Raw genomic sequence first — 15,546 nt, 5'->3', positions numbered from 1 at the left:
TAGGCATTGTCATTGATGCGCTCCACAACTTGAAATGGGCCATCACCCCGTGGAAGTAGTTTGTTGCGCCTTTGGTTTGGAAAACGCTCCTTTCTCATGTGTATCCAAACCCAATCACCTGGTTCAAACACCATCTTGCGACGTCCCTTGTTGGCACTTTGAATGTATTGAAGGGTACGTTTCTCAATATTAGCTCTAGCTTTGGTATGCAAATCCCGCATGAACTCAGCCTTTTTCTTACCATCTAGGTTAACTCTCTCAGAAATAGGTAAAGGAGACAAGTCTAAAGGTGTGAGAAGGTTAAATCCATAAACAATTTCAAAATGTGAAAATTGAGTAGAAGTATGCACAGTGCGATTATATGCAAATTCAACATGAGGCAAGCAATCTTCCCAAGATGTAATATTCTTTTTAATAATTGCTCGCAACAATGTAGATAAAGTCCGATTAACCACTTCAGTTTGTCTATCAGTTTGTGGGTGACTAGAAGTAGAAAAAAGCAATTTAGTCCCTAGTTTACACCACAAAGTTTTCCAAAAGTAGCTAAGGAACCTTACATCCCTATCAGAAACAATGGTACGAGTGTAAGCCCCGATGCAACCAAATACAACCAAAATACTCAACCAGACAAGTAGTCAAGTAAATACGATGACAAAGAATATAAGCAATTTTAAAGCACAAAAATAGAGTAACAATAAAGTAAAAGAAATTCAAACCAATCAAACTCCCAAACTTCTTCCAAACTTGGAGTTGAATCCACCAAATAGTTTCTTCAATTGATGGTAGTGCTAACCAACTTGTACAAGTGAAGGCTCACTCCTTCCTCACCCCAAACATACTTTGGTTGAGCAAAGAAATTTTACTACTCTCCAAATAAACCCTCAACTAGCTACAATTGAAAGCTTACCCAATCAATTAAGAACTACTTTATACAAGTGAGGCAACATTTATCAAGGTTTTACCACTCTAAGTGATAGGTCACCTTCACCAAGGTTTTACTCCTCCTAGAGAGTAACCTTCACTTGAGCAACCTCACAACCCAACTTTCCCAACCCCTTATACAACCAACAAAGAATATTTCTACTCAAAGATCTCATTTGTAAGCTTGTATTTAGTGTTGGCAAAAGTCTGTGTCTTCTTGTGTTTTGGGGTATTTATAGAAGGTGAGAAATGGCTCCAAAAGGCTCTCCAACGGTCAAATATTAAATGCTGTCGAAACTAGCCGTTGGCCTGTCGGACGTCCGAACCATTTACTCTGCGTCCGAACCATGCGTCCGAACCATCTATCGGACGTCCGAACCATTTGTTCTGCGTCCGAACCCTGCGTCCGATAGAAGTCAGAATGTTCAACTTTCATTCTTTTTGTGTCGGACGGCCGAAGAAATGAATGAGAGTCTGATCCAAGCGTCCGAAGAGTATCGTCGTCTGTCGGACGTCCGATCCTCTATCGAGCATCCGATCCTCTACGTCCGAATCTTCATATTTCTTAACTTCTCTTTGATTCAAATCTTTTCGATTCTCTTTTGGATCAATGACCTGTTCTAACAAATTTCTCACATAAAAACATTAGTCCAAATCTACATTTTGGTTTGTTAATCATCAAAACCAAGGACTGATCAACCAAGGTCAACAACGAGGTACCCCATGTAAACGCACTATGTCTCTAAAGAATAAATCAGCCACATGTTTAGCATCATCAGTTTTATGGCAAGGAACGAAGTGAGCCATCTTTGAGAAACGATCAACTACCACATAAATGGAATCATGCCCTTGTCTAGTTCTGGGCAATCCAAGTACAAAATCCATAGACAAATCTACCCAAGGCTCATGTGGAATGGGTAAAGGAGTGTAGAGTCCATAAGGATGTACCTTTGATTTTGCTTGGTGACAAGTTACACACCTTTGTGTATGTCTCTCGACATCCCTCTTCATGCGAGGCCAGTAGAAATGTTCTTGGAGAATTGACAAGTTCTTGGCCACTCCAAAATGTCCCATGAGGCCTCCACCATGAGCCTCTCTAACCAACAAAAGTCGCATGGAGCACATTGGAATACATAGTTTACCTTTGTAGTACAAGAACCCCTGCGACATAGAATAATGCTCACGAGTAACTCGTGGCAAGGTTGTGAAAATCTCACCAAAGTCTAGGTTAGCTGCGTATAAATCCTTAATGAATTCAAAGTCAAGCAACTTAGTGTCTAATGTAGTGATTAGTGTATACCTTCTAGAAAGTGCATCAGCCACTACATTAGTCTTTCCAACCTTATATTTGATGACAAAAGCAAAACTATCAATGAAAGCTACCCACCTCGCATGCCTTTTGCTCAATTTGATTTGTGATTTGATGTGTTTGAGCGATTCATGATCAATGTGGAGTATGAATTCCCGAGGTCTGAGGTAGTATTGCCAAGTTTGGAGAGCTCGCACCAAGGCCATCAACTCCTTGTCATAAGTTGAGTAGTTCAACGAAGCACCACTCAACTTCTCACTAAAGTAGGCCACTGGTTTCCCCTCTTGAATTAGCACAGCTCCAATACCTACACCAGAAGCATCACACTCTACTTCAAAAGCCTTGTCAAAATTAGGTAAACTTAATACAGGTGCATGTATGAGCTTGTGTTTAAGTAATTGAAAAGACTTAGCTTGTTCTTCTTCCCATTGGAATGGCATATTTTTCTTGATAATGGCTGTAAATGGGGCAGCAATGGTGCTGAAATCCTTGACAAAGCGTCTATAGAAGCTTGCCAAGCCATGAAAACTCCTTACCTCACTTACACTGGTTGGAATTGACCACTCATTTATGGCCTTCACCTTTTCTTGGTCAACTCGTATTCCCTGTTCACTCACAACATAACCTAGGAAGACAAGTTGGTTAGTGCAAAAAGTACACTTCTTAAAGTTAGCATAAAGGCTTGCCTTTCGAAGTGCATCTAAGACCATTTGTACATGCACAACATGCTCTTTTGCACTCTTACTATAGATCAAAATGTCATCAAAGTAGACTACCACAAATTGACCAATAAAAGAACGCAAAACATGATTCATTAACCTCATGAAGGTACTAGGTGCATTAGTTAAGCCAAAAGGCATGACCAACCACTCATACAGACCATGTTTTGTTTGAAATGCTGTTTTCCACTCATCCCCTTCTTTCATGCGTATTTGGTGATAACCACTTTTCAAGTCAATCTTAGTAAGTATAATAGCACCATGTAACTCATCAAGCATGTCATCTAATCAAGGTATGGGATGGCGATACTTTACCGTTATGGCATTTATGGCTCGACAATTGGTGCACATTCTCCATCCTCCATCTTTCTTTGGCACAAGTAGTACAGGTACAGCACAAGGACTTAGACTCTCTTGAATCCAGCCCTTACTAAGCAAGTCCTCTACTTGCCTTTGTTGCTCCTTAGTTTCCTCCGGATTAGTCCTATATGGTGCCTTATTTGGAAGGGAAGAGCCAGGAATGAAATCAATTTGATGTTCAATTCCCCTTTTTTTTTTTTTTGGATGACTCTATATGAGTTCAAGACTTCAAGATACAAGACACAAGACCCACGAAATGAAGACACACGATGGATGAATTGCGGACAACAACCAACACGAAAATTCAAGACAATCAACGAAAACAAGGATAAAACAACAAGAACACAAGACAAAACCCTAGCCGCTCATGGAATTTCCTATACGACCAGAATTTAACACTATAAGAAACGGGAAATTTTTTTTTTTTTTTTAAGGAAAACTTACAAGACGCAATGGGATATACTTGATGTCGTCGCAGTTGGTACCAGAGCTAGTCGACAACCATCAGGTTATATTTTTTTTTTCGTTTATTTCGAGTCATATATGTTTATCCCAATCTGTTTGTTTGTTTAGAACCAACAAAAAAAAAAAAATTCTGGTCATTGTTAAATTTCTGGTCGTGGAGTTGTTGAACAAAATTCTGTCCGCACTTGCTTCTCACCTTGTTGTTGAAGTCGTGTCCAGGTCTGTCCGTTTGAGCCTTCATTCCAAAAAAAAAAAAAGGACAAATATTCTGTCCGTGTAGCTCTTGTTCTTGTCGCTTCAAAATTCTGCTCACGATTGTTGTCGCGTCTTTATGTTCCAAATCTGTCCGCTCTTTTGATCGTTTGTTCTTATTGTTGAGTTGTGACCAAACCTGTCCGATTGCATCTTCATTCCAAGAGAAAAACAAAAGGAAACAATCTGGAATTGCAAAGAAATCTTGGACCAAATCTTGAAAACCGTTGGTGTTTCTTAAAATTCTTGAAACAAACTTCACATAGTTCTTGATTCTTGAAAGTCACGGCTGTTCTTGTTCAAAGCAATAATTGAAATCTGTCTTGGGTTGTGCTGAATTGGGAGAAGAAAATAACAACCTGGTTTGTGTCATACTACCACCAAAAAAAAAAAGAGGTTACTGTTCATCGGGCACTATTCACCCGAAACCACTGTTCATCCGAAGAAGAGAGGGGAAAAACTATTTTCTGGTTGTGTCTTGATGGAACCATGGCTGAACTTGAAATTTCCTAGCTTCCTTGATATTGTGGGGATTGAATCTTGAAGTTCTTGGGCTGCAAAATTGATGTCTTGAACTTCTTGAAAATTGGTGTTAGGGTTTTCTTGGAAATTACGCTAGGGTTTTGTAGTTTCTTGAATTTTCGTGGGCTGCCATCAAGTTTTTGTTGGATATTGTTGTTCAAACGCTTGAAATCTGGAAATTTTGATTGAATCTTGAAGTTCTTGGGTGGGAAACAAGGGTTCTTGAAAATCTTGTTCTGAACCTTTCCAAATCTTGAACCTACAAAACAAAACCAAAGTTCTTGTCTCGAACTTGCGACTGCCCTTGCTCAAATTTGACACAAAAAACCTTGTTTCTTGTGTGTAGGATCCGAATTGAAAAAGAAAGAACGATCCATCTTGCAAAAAAAAAAACAACGCAAGAAAGAAAAAGAAAACACAAATCGGATTTCAAGAACAAGAAAATAATTTGCTTGGGTAGCCTAGCCGAGCTTGGGTTGAAAGAACAAACCTTGTTGCCTTCAATCTTGAACTATTGGCCGCCTCTCTTTTGTCCACGAAATACCAGAAAACCAGCAGCCATTAACACCCCAAAACAACCAAGAAACCTTGCTATTAAATAGCCACAAAAGGTGGGAAGATAAGATAGGGTTTCCTACTTTGTAGCCACCTCTTGCTTTTGTTTCTTGATTGTGGTTTGTGCCAACTGCCCAGCCGATCCTTGGTGCATATTTTATAGTATTTCCAGCCAATAAAAACGTGGTTTACAAGTCCCAAGAGTCCTAATCAGTTTTGGATTCCACTTGGTAGTTAACTCCTAAAATTAGCTACTAGTCACAAACCAAACTTTCCCTTTTCTTGATTTTTTTTTCTTGGGCGGACAGCTTAGGGTATTTTTCCAGCATATTATACATTTCCTTTTGTGTCTTAAAATCAGTCCAATAAACTTCCAAAAATCACAGCCTTCATCCGCCACACTTGGGTGTAATTTGGTTCAAGTTTGATTGAATTTCTTCAAGAAAATTCTGATTTCTTCAAGAAAAGCAATCTAGTGACTTGAGAAGTGATTGGTGAGATCATTAGAGTGTTTTAATACACTTGAGTGAAACACGAGTGTGAGTGATATACTAAGGGAGTGAGTGAGGTGTTATTTCCACTAACCCTATTTTTGCAGGAATACCTCAACATGTCCGAAGGGAAGGAAACTACTCCTTTTGATATTAAACTTGTGATGGATGCTATGACTGATAAATTGCTCAAGATAATGAAACAGGAATTAGAACCATTGCATGAGAGGATGGATAGTCTCGAACACTCCCAAACCAATTCTAAGTCCCGGAGACACAAAGCGCCAACCCGTGACTATGAAAGTTCCAACTCCGAGGAGGAATATGGGTCGAGGACATGGAGGAATAAACACCGCAAAGCTGGTGTGGATCCAATCAAAGGCGTTAAAATGCAATTGCCTACTTTCCAAGGCAAATCCGACCCCGATGTCTATTTGGAATGGGAGAAACGAGTGGAGTTGATCTTTGATTGCAATGATTACACCGAGGAGCAGCAAATGAGACTTGCAGTCATGCAATTCACCGACTACGCCATAGTGTGGTGGGATCAAATCACTACTAGTAGAAGGCGAAGTGGTGAATACCCTATCACTACATGGACCGAATTGAAGGGTGTCATGAAAAAACGCTTTGTTCCTAGTCACTACCACCGTGACTTGTACCTCAAACTTCAAAATTTGACACAAGGAACCAAAAGCGTGGAGGACTACCATAAGGAGATGGAGATAGCCATGTTAAGGGCTGACATTGTCGAGGACCGGGAAGCTACTATGGCACGATTTTTAAGTGGATTGAGGCCTGAAATAGCGGATCAAGTGGAGATGCACCACTATGTGGACCTCCATGATATGCTAGACAAAGCTATTAAGATTGAAAGGAGGCTCAAGAGGAGGGGTCCAATTCGACAAAATTCCAACTTTCAAGCTGGAAATTGGAGAAACCAACCCTTCAAGAGGGAGGTCAGCCCCTCTAGTGCATTCCCTTTGACCAAACAAGGTGGGACAACCAAGGAATCACTAAGGCCGAATGCAACTTCCTCAAAACCACCCTCAAGGGGCGATGGTAGGCCTACTCATGAGGTAAGCAAAGTTCGAAACCGAGACACTAAGTGCTTTAAGTGTCAAGGATTTGGACATATTGCTTCCCAATGCCCAAATCAAAGAGTTATGCTTATGCTACCAAATGGGGAAGTACAAACGGATGAGGAGGATGAGTGTGAGGACATGCCTCCCTTGGTTGAGGAAGATGAGGAATTTGAGGAGATACCAGCTCATGGTAAAGTTGGTATGGTTGCAAGGCGAGCTCTAACTACTCAAGCTGGTAGAGATGACCTTCAACGAGAGAACATATTTTACTCAAGGTGCCATGTGATGGACAAGCTTTGTAGCTTGGTAATTGACCCAGGGAGCTGTACCGATGTTGCTAGTGCACTCATGGTGGAACGATTGAACTTGCCAACAAGTGATCACCCCCGACCTTACAAACTACAATGGTTGAATAATAGTGGTGAGATACGTGTTCATAAGCAAGTTTTAATTAATTTTGCCATTGGTAGATATAAAGATGATGTTTTATGTGATGTTGTGCCTATGCAAGCTACTCATATTATTTTGGGTCGGCCATGGCAATTTGATAAAAGGGTCATTTTTGATGGATTCTTGAATAAGTATTCCTTTGTGCATAATACTAAAAAGATCACACTTGCACCTCTTACACCTCAACAAGTGCATGAGGACCAAATTGGGTTGCAAAAGGAATATGACATGCATTGTGACAATAAAAAAAAAATTTGCATGATACAAAGAGCAAAATGGCCGAACCATCTTCTCATAAAATTGACACTTCACATTCGGCCATTGAAGGAAAGAAGGAGAGAAAATCCATCATGCTTGCTAGAACTAGAGATGTGAGAAAGGCTTTGCACTCTAACCAGATTTTGCTTATCTTGTTTTGTAAAGAGTCTTTGCTCACTAATGAACTTGGTGCTTCCTTGCCTAGTGCTATTGCTAACCTTTTACAGGAGTACCAAGATGTATTCCCTGAGGATATACCTAATGGGTTACCACCTTTGAGGGGAATTGAACATCAAATTGATTTCATTCCTGGCTCTTCCCTTCCAAATAAGGCACCATATAGGACTAATCCGGAGGAAACTAAGGAGCAACAAAGACAAGTAGAGGACTTGCTTAGTAAGGGTTGGATTCAAGAGAGTCTAAATCCTTGTACTGTACCTGTCCTACTTGTGCCAAAGAAAGATGGAAGATAGAGGATGTGCACCGATTGTCGAGCCATAAATGCCATAACGGTAAAGTATCGTCATCCCATACCTCGATTAGATGACATGCTTGATGAGTTACATGGTGCTATTATATTTACTAAGATTGACTTGAAAAGTGGTTATCACCAAATACGCATGAAAGAAGGGGATGAGTGGAAAACAACATTTAAAACAAAACATGGTCTGTATGAGTGGTTGGTCATGCCTTTTGGCTTAAATAATGCACCTAGTACCTTCATGAGGTTAATGAACCATGTTTTGAGTTCTTTTATTGGTCAATTTGTGGTAGTCTACTTTGATGACATTTTGATCTATAGTAAGAGTGCAGAAGAGCATGTTGTGCATGTACGAATGGTCTTAGATACACTTCGAAAGGCAAGCCTCTATGCTAACTTTAAGAAGTGTACTTTTTGCACTAACCAACTTGTCTTCCTAGGTTATGTTGTGAGTGAACAGGGAATACGAGTTGACCAAGAAAAGGTGAAGGCCATAAATGAGTGGCCAATTCCAACCAGTGTAAGTGAGGTAAGGAGTTTTCATGGCTTGGCAAGCTTCTATAGACGCTTTGTCAAGGATTTCAGCACCATTGCTGCCCCACTTACAGCCATTATCAAGAAAAATGTGCCGTTCCAATGGGAAGAAGAACAAGCTAAGTCTTTCCAATTACTTAAACACAAGCTCACACATGCACCTGTATTAAGTTTACCTAATTTTGACAAGGCTTTTGAAGTAGAGTGTGATGCTTCTGGTGTAGGTATTGGAGCTGTGCTAATACAAGAGGGGAAACCAGTGGCCTACTTTAGTGAGAAGTTGAGTGGTGCTACGTTGAACTACTCAACTTATGACAAGGAGTTGATGGCCTTGGTGCGAGCTCTCCTAGCTTGGCAACACTACCTCAGACCTCGGGAATTCATACTCCACACTGATCATGATCGCTCAAACACATCAAATCACAAACCAAATTGAGCAAAAGGCATGCGAGGTAGGTATCTTTCATTGATAGTTTTGCTTTTGTCATCAAATATAAGGTTGGAAAGACTAATGTAGTGGCTGATGCACTTTCTAGAAGATATACACTAATCACTACATTAGACACTAAGTTGCTTGGCTTTGAATTCATTAAGGATTTATACGCAGCTGACCTAGACTTTGGTGAGATTTTCACAACCTTGCCATGAGTTACTCATGAGCATTATTCTATGTCGTAGGGGTTCTTGTACTACAAAGGTAAACTATGTATTCCAATGTGCTCCATGTGACTTTTGTTGGTTAGAGAGGCTCATGGTGGAGGCCTCATGGGACATTTTGGAGTGGCCAAGACCTTGTCAATTCTCCGAGAACATTTCTACTAGCCTCGCATGAAGAGGGATGTCGAGAGGCATACACAAAGGTGTGTAACTTGTCATCAAGCAAAATCAAAGGTACATCCTTATGGACTCTACACTCCTTTACCCATTCCACATGAATCTTAGGTAGATTTGTCTATGGATTTTGTACTTGGATTGCCCAGAACTAGACAAGGGCATGATTCCATTTATGTGGTAGTTGATCGTTTCTCAAAGATGGCTCACTTCGTTCCTTGCCATAAAACTGATGATGCTAAACATGTGGCTGATTTATTCTTTAGATACATAGTGCGTTTACATGGGGTACCTCGTACCATTGTTTCTGATAGGGATGTAAGGTTCCTTAGCTACTTTTGGAAAACTTTGTGGTGTAACTAGGGACTAAATTGCTTTTTTCTACTTCTAGTCACCCACAAACTGATGGACAAACTGAAGTGGTTAATCGGACTTTATCTACATTGTTGCGAGCAATTATTAAAAAGAACATTACATCTTGGGAAGATTGCTTGCCTCATGTTGAATTTGCATATAATCGCACTGTGCATACTTCTACTCAATTTTCACCTTTTGAAATTGTTTATGGATTTAACCCTCTCACACCTTTAGACTTGTCTCCTTTACCTATTTCTGAGAGAGTTAACCTAGATGGTAAGAAAAAGGCTGAGTTCGTGCGGGATTTGCATACCAAAACTAGAGCTAATATTGAGAAACGTACCCTTCAATACATTCAAAGTGCCAACAAGGGACGTCGCAAGATGGTGTTTGAACCAGGTGATTGGGTTTGGATACACATGAGAAAGGAGCGTTTTCCAAACCAAAGGCGCAACAAACTACTTCCACGGGGTGATGGCCCATTTCAAGTTGTGGAGCGCATCAATGACAATGCCTACAAACTTGACCTTCCAGGTGAGTATGGAGTACATGCTACATTCAATGTGGCTGACTTGAGTCCTTTTCATGCAGATGACGAGCTTGATTTGGGGACAAATCGCCTTCAAGAGGAGGGGATTGATGAGGGGCTCAAGGCTGGTCAAACACAAGTTGCACAAGTCATTCAAGTACCAAGTGGTCCAGTCACAAGAGCTCGTGCCAAGAAGATGCGTGAATCTTTACAAGCCCTTGTGAGTACAATCCAAGGCCGAATTGGAGATGATTTAAAGATTATTGAAGGCTTGGAGAATGAAGATTCAAAACTTTACACATTGCTCCAAGTAGAAGACCCTCCAGCGCCTGTTACTAGTTAGGCGTGCCCTCACCAAGCGGTCATGCTTAAGGAAGAGTTAAGCTAGTTCTATTATTTATCTTTTTATAGTTAAATATTAGTTAAAGTCAGTCCATTATGAACTTAGGACTGGCCGAATCCTTTTCATTAATTGGTAGGGTTAGTTTAGTCAATTTTGGGATTAGGGTTAATGCTTGTAAAGGCTATAAGTAGCCATACTTCCTCTTTGTTAAAGGGATTCAGAAATTACATAATATTTGTGAGTTTATTCACTTTTCTCTTCCAAGAGAGCTTTGCTTGAATACTTGAGAGTTTTCTTGAGTTATTCAAATTGAACTTATCAATCAAGTATACACCTTGATTGTGGCGTTCTTCTATCCAGATCGTTGGTTCACTAAATCGTTAGTTGTTGGGTTGAGATTCATCTTAATTCATCAACTCGGGGTTTAGAGGGGTCATACGTGCCGCCTTTTCAACTTGATTGTTCGTCTAGATCCGCGCATTCGTATCAGAGAGAGAGAAACCTTGCAGCAGGCTGGGCTTGGGCCACTAATATTTTATTATGATTCGATTTTAATGTATAGTATCAGGACGTAGAAATTATGAGTTCAAATCTTCTTTTCGCCACCTCACTTTCTAAATCTCACCTCTCCTAATTTTTATTTATTTAAGTAGGTTATATAGTTTTGAGAGTGTTAGGGTTAAAACAATCACAGGGGCAAACTAGTTGAACATGGTATAATCCCACCCCTTATTTATCTTGGAAAAACTGTTATCACCTCCAATGTAAGATTATTTTATCTTACGAATGAGGGATTAACTTGGTAAAATGAAATGTCTAATTGCATAAAAGTAACTAAATATGGGATAACATAATATTAATAATTTAACTTTGTGTCATCTCATGAAACAAATTAACGAGGTCTTTTGGACTAATAAAGCCATGGTTTGAATCCTCACTCAAACATGTGATTACATAAAGGTCTTTTAGAACTATAAGAACACTAAATAAATTCTGAACGAGGATTCTACACAAACATCAGGCTTTTACACAATTCTAATAGTAATTATAAATAGTCTAAGATTAATGGTAACATATTGTTTCCATCGAGGAGATAATATCATACTAGCACATTCGAACTCTCAAGTTTTATTACATCGAGTTTGACTTGTTGGAAACTTGGAATATTAGAAATATCATGGGACACATAAATACAGTCTATTGTATCTTCACTTTATCATGACAGTAGTTTTTGCCTGCTAGGCCGCCAATGGCAAAAGGATCAGCATCAAGTAACGAGGATAACACAGAATATGCCAATCTTGAATATGCTTCATTTACTACTTCAATGGGATGGAAATCATCCCGAAAATAATATGGGTTCCTGTTGCTGCAGGGAATTTGTCCAGGAATACACTGTCCACCAGCAACTGTTGCAGACACCTTGCAGCATGGTGCATTGCCAATTGTAATTTCTGAAATAGATTAAGTGTAAGATTGAATTAAAAAGAGAGAACAGAACCGGCAAAAAAAAAAGCCAAAGCAAACAGTGGAATGTAAGACAGCAGGACTGATACAATGACTTCATTTGTTGGAAAAAAAAGAGAAAACAAGAAACATAAACTAAGATCTCCTCAACAAAATTTGTTTGAATGCAGTATTTATTATTTATTAAGGTAGAATCTATTTTGTCAATCAAACAGAATGTTCCAATAAAATGGGAGCTCAACGTACCTGCAGGGGTGGAAAAATTGTTCAAATTGATTGCTCTCACATCTACATAAAGAAATTGTGCATCGCTTAATTCGGTATTCAGTTCATCAGCCAGTGGCTTGAGCTTGTCATTGAATACAGAACTTCATCGTTAATAGAATCCACACAGTTACCATCTGTAGATAACTCAGCAGGTATGCAACCAAGCAAACCAATCCGAAAAACAGCTATTTTTCTTGCCCCCAATCTGTACAAAGTCTAGCACCAAAAGGGTTTCAAGTTAATTTTCTTTTTCTTTATTTTTTTAAAATTTATATACCTGGTGAACATGAAAATAATGAACGAAAACTGAATTTTGTTAAAGAAAAGTAAACATAATAATAACTAAACCAACCCGTAGTTGCTGAGAATAATGCCTAATTAACAAGCTGGCAAATTCTCTTGGAGTATATAGGTGGCTTGTAGGATAATATTCTGGCAACAAGTAGTTGTTGAAGTAATCATTATTCCCCAATGCAACAGTGTACAAACATTTAGCTACATATTCTTTTGTTGCAGATCTGTTTCCAATCAACCGCACGATGCGCGAAATTACTCTCTCGTGATTGGGCAATTGTTCGTTGAAGGTGAAGAGATCGCCCTGTTAGCAAATAAAAAAGCATTATGTAGAGCGGCTTTTGGTTAAGTTACCTCCTTCATGTGAAAATTAACAATAAAACAAAAAGCAAAGCACCTATACTCTTTTTCCCACATTATATTTAGATTTTTGCTTTAAAAGTTGAATTCTTGTGCTTTTATCTTGCACTGACACCTAAGGTGCTGATCACTCAAAAACCATTGCATCTATTTTTTGTCTTGCACTTACACGAGGTTTTCATCAAATTCTCATCCTTTTTCCCTTCTCAATTACTCTTTTTTGTTAATATTTATGCCTCTGAGCTCCCTTTCTTTGTATTTTCTAAGAAATTTTGGTCAAGTTGTAGGACTTATCATCTATAATTAGGCAACAAGAATATCTTCGGGTTAGCTTCCTTTTATTGAGCAATTTCAAAGAGCTGAATGTGTTTATCAAACAAGAAATCGGACACTAATAGAAACTAGAGATCAAGCTATGACAATCTAATAAAACATTAAGCATAAATTGCCATCTATAGCGTGGGTTGAGTCGCAAATTACTTCCTATAGACGATCAGCCAGACGAGTGGCTCAGAGTTTCGGTACAGGAGAAGGGTGAAAGACATTTATGCCCTCAAATACATAATACTTCGATAGTTCTATTATTTTCAAGAGTGGTGTTATTATATTGCTGTTCCTTTTTTTATTTCAACCTAACCTATATTAACATTAAGAGACTTAATTCGATTGAGTTTGAGTCAACTTTATTAGTACCAAATATAGTTAGAATTCAGAAATCCATAGAAAAATTAATAAATAATTAGACTACCCCATTTACGAGATAAAGAATAATAGATAGAATCGTTGAAAATTTCAATTTTGATAAAATAGAAAATAGATATGGGACAGAGGGTTTTTCTAAATAACTAACTTCTCTAAATTAGGAAGATTTTGAACATATAATGAAAAGATCACTCGCCCTTTTTGAATTTGAATTCAAACGTGTGGAATCCATGTTCCCATCTTACCCGGATCCTAAATAGATTAATTTATACCTGCGTGTTATTTGAACTCGATTGAGTTAAGTTTGTGAAAAAAGTATGATTCATAAAAGATAAAAATCAGAAATCAGAAACACATTTCACCTAAAATTAGACTTTAAATAAAACCTTCTTTATTCTATTTTAAATTAATAATAACACAATGGATATGCTCTGGGACGGAAGGATTCGAACCTCCGAATAGCGGGACCAAAACCCGATGCCTTACCGCTTGGCCACGCCCCATTTAGATTTTTATTCAACACTAATATAAAGAATAATGGTTGTTTGTCAACCCCAATCGAAATATCTCTACAATAAAATAAATTATTACTAGGATTTTGATACGTGTAGATATAGACTTCAACTTAATTTATTGATCATTAGATAGAATTCTATTAAGATATTGTATGAAAGTATGATTTCTTCTATTCTCTTTTGAGAATTGGAGGATTTTTGATTGGGTGGGTTCAAAAGAAGGATTTTTTATCTACCTTAATTGTTCTCCTTTTCCTTAGTTATTTTCCTTACTTATATCAACAACTCAATCAAAATGCAATTATCTCCAAGAAAAAAAAGTCTGTTATGCTTAATATTTTTAGTTTAATCTGGATCTGTCTTAATTCTGCCCTTTATTCGAGTGGTTTTTTCTTCGGAAAATTGCCCGAGGCCTATGCTTTTTTGAATCCAATCATAGATTTTATGCCAGTCATACCTGTCTTCTTTTTTTTATTAGCTTTTGTTTGGCAAGCTGCTGTAAGTTTTCGATGAGATATTTAATAATATCAGAGAAAATTCATGATTTATGTGTGAAAAAGTTCTAACAATTGATAAGATCAGATAAGTTTTAGAGTATGAACTCTCGATTCAAACATTGAAATTCTTTGATAGTCGAGAAAAGTCTGGCTTACTCCCTTTTCTTTTTCTCATTTTTAAACCTTTTCAGTAAAAAAAAAGCCCTAACCCTATAGGTTATTAAATAGGGCCCCCGCAATATCTAATTGTGGATGTGAAAAAATTTTTGGTTAGTGAAAAACTCTTATTCCAAATGAATTTCTGAAAATTCTTTTCTATTTCCATAAAGAACCTCATTTCTTGGTATCCAAATAGTACATGTGTTAGAAAAATGGAGGATCTATTCTCTTTTTTTTTTTTCAAAAAAATTATCTTGGAGATTGTGTAATGCTTACTCTCAAACTCTTCGTTTACACAGTAGTGATATTTTTTGTTTCTCTCTTCATCTTTGGATTCCTATCTAATGATCCCGGGCGTAATCCTGGGCGTGAAGAATAAAAGGGGTTTTTCTTTTATATTTTCTTTTTCTTAGTAGTTTAACTAAGAGGAAAAGATTTGCAAAATTTGAAAAAATCAAGTCATCAACGGAAACGGAAAGAGAGGGATTCGAACCCTCGGTACGAATAACTCGTACAACGGATTAGCAATCCGCCGCTTTAGTCCACTCAGCCATCTCTCCCAATTTTATTTTAAAAGATAATTACTCTGTTAGATTACACATAAAGTAGAAAGTAAGGAGTGCTTTTTCTCTCTTTTCTTTCTCTATTATATATGTACACCTTTTATCAGCAATTTGATTCCGATAAATAACATAAAGGATTCGAAAGCGGCAACAATATAAAGAAAACTAAAGAAGACCCCCTTGCATTGATTTTGTTTGAAAGGCCCTTCTTATTGACACGGCCTGGCCCGGTCAGTACCTAGCCGGGCCTTTTTTTGTTC

At 38.2% G+C, this 15,546-nt stretch overlaps 1 protein-coding gene, 1 non-coding gene and 1 pseudogene across 2 annotated transcripts; 1 reads left to right on the top strand and 2 right to left on the bottom strand.

Annotated features, from left to right (window-relative positions):
• Window positions 1–5,713: 5,713 nt before the first annotated feature.
• On the top strand, window positions 5,714–7,860 carry LOC113758534. Its single transcript, XM_027301346.1, has 2 exons — window positions 5,714–7,100; window positions 7,553–7,860. Exons 1-2 carry the CDS (start codon window positions 5,714–5,716, stop codon window positions 7,858–7,860), a joined length of 1,695 nt encoding a protein of 564 aa, XP_027157147.1.
• Window positions 7,861–11,659: 3,799 nt separating this feature from the next.
• LOC113758533 lies at window positions 11,660–12,907 on the bottom strand (annotated as a pseudogene).
• Window positions 12,908–15,195: 2,288 nt separating this feature from the next.
• On the bottom strand, window positions 15,196–15,283 carry TRNAS-GCU. Its single transcript has one exon. It is a non-coding gene; the product is annotated as a tRNA-Ser (tRNA).
• Window positions 15,284–15,546: the final 263 nt, after the last annotated feature.

Source organism: Coffea eugenioides, unplaced genomic scaffold (genome assembly GCF_003713205.1).
Source record: "Coffea eugenioides isolate CCC68of unplaced genomic scaffold, Ceug_1.0 ScVebR1_55;HRSCAF=288, whole genome shotgun sequence".
NCBI classification, from domain to species: domain Eukaryota; kingdom Viridiplantae; phylum Streptophyta; class Magnoliopsida; order Gentianales; family Rubiaceae; genus Coffea; species Coffea eugenioides.
The sequence above is the reverse complement of the archived record's forward strand: the minus strand, read 5'-3'. Positions and strand labels throughout refer to the sequence as shown.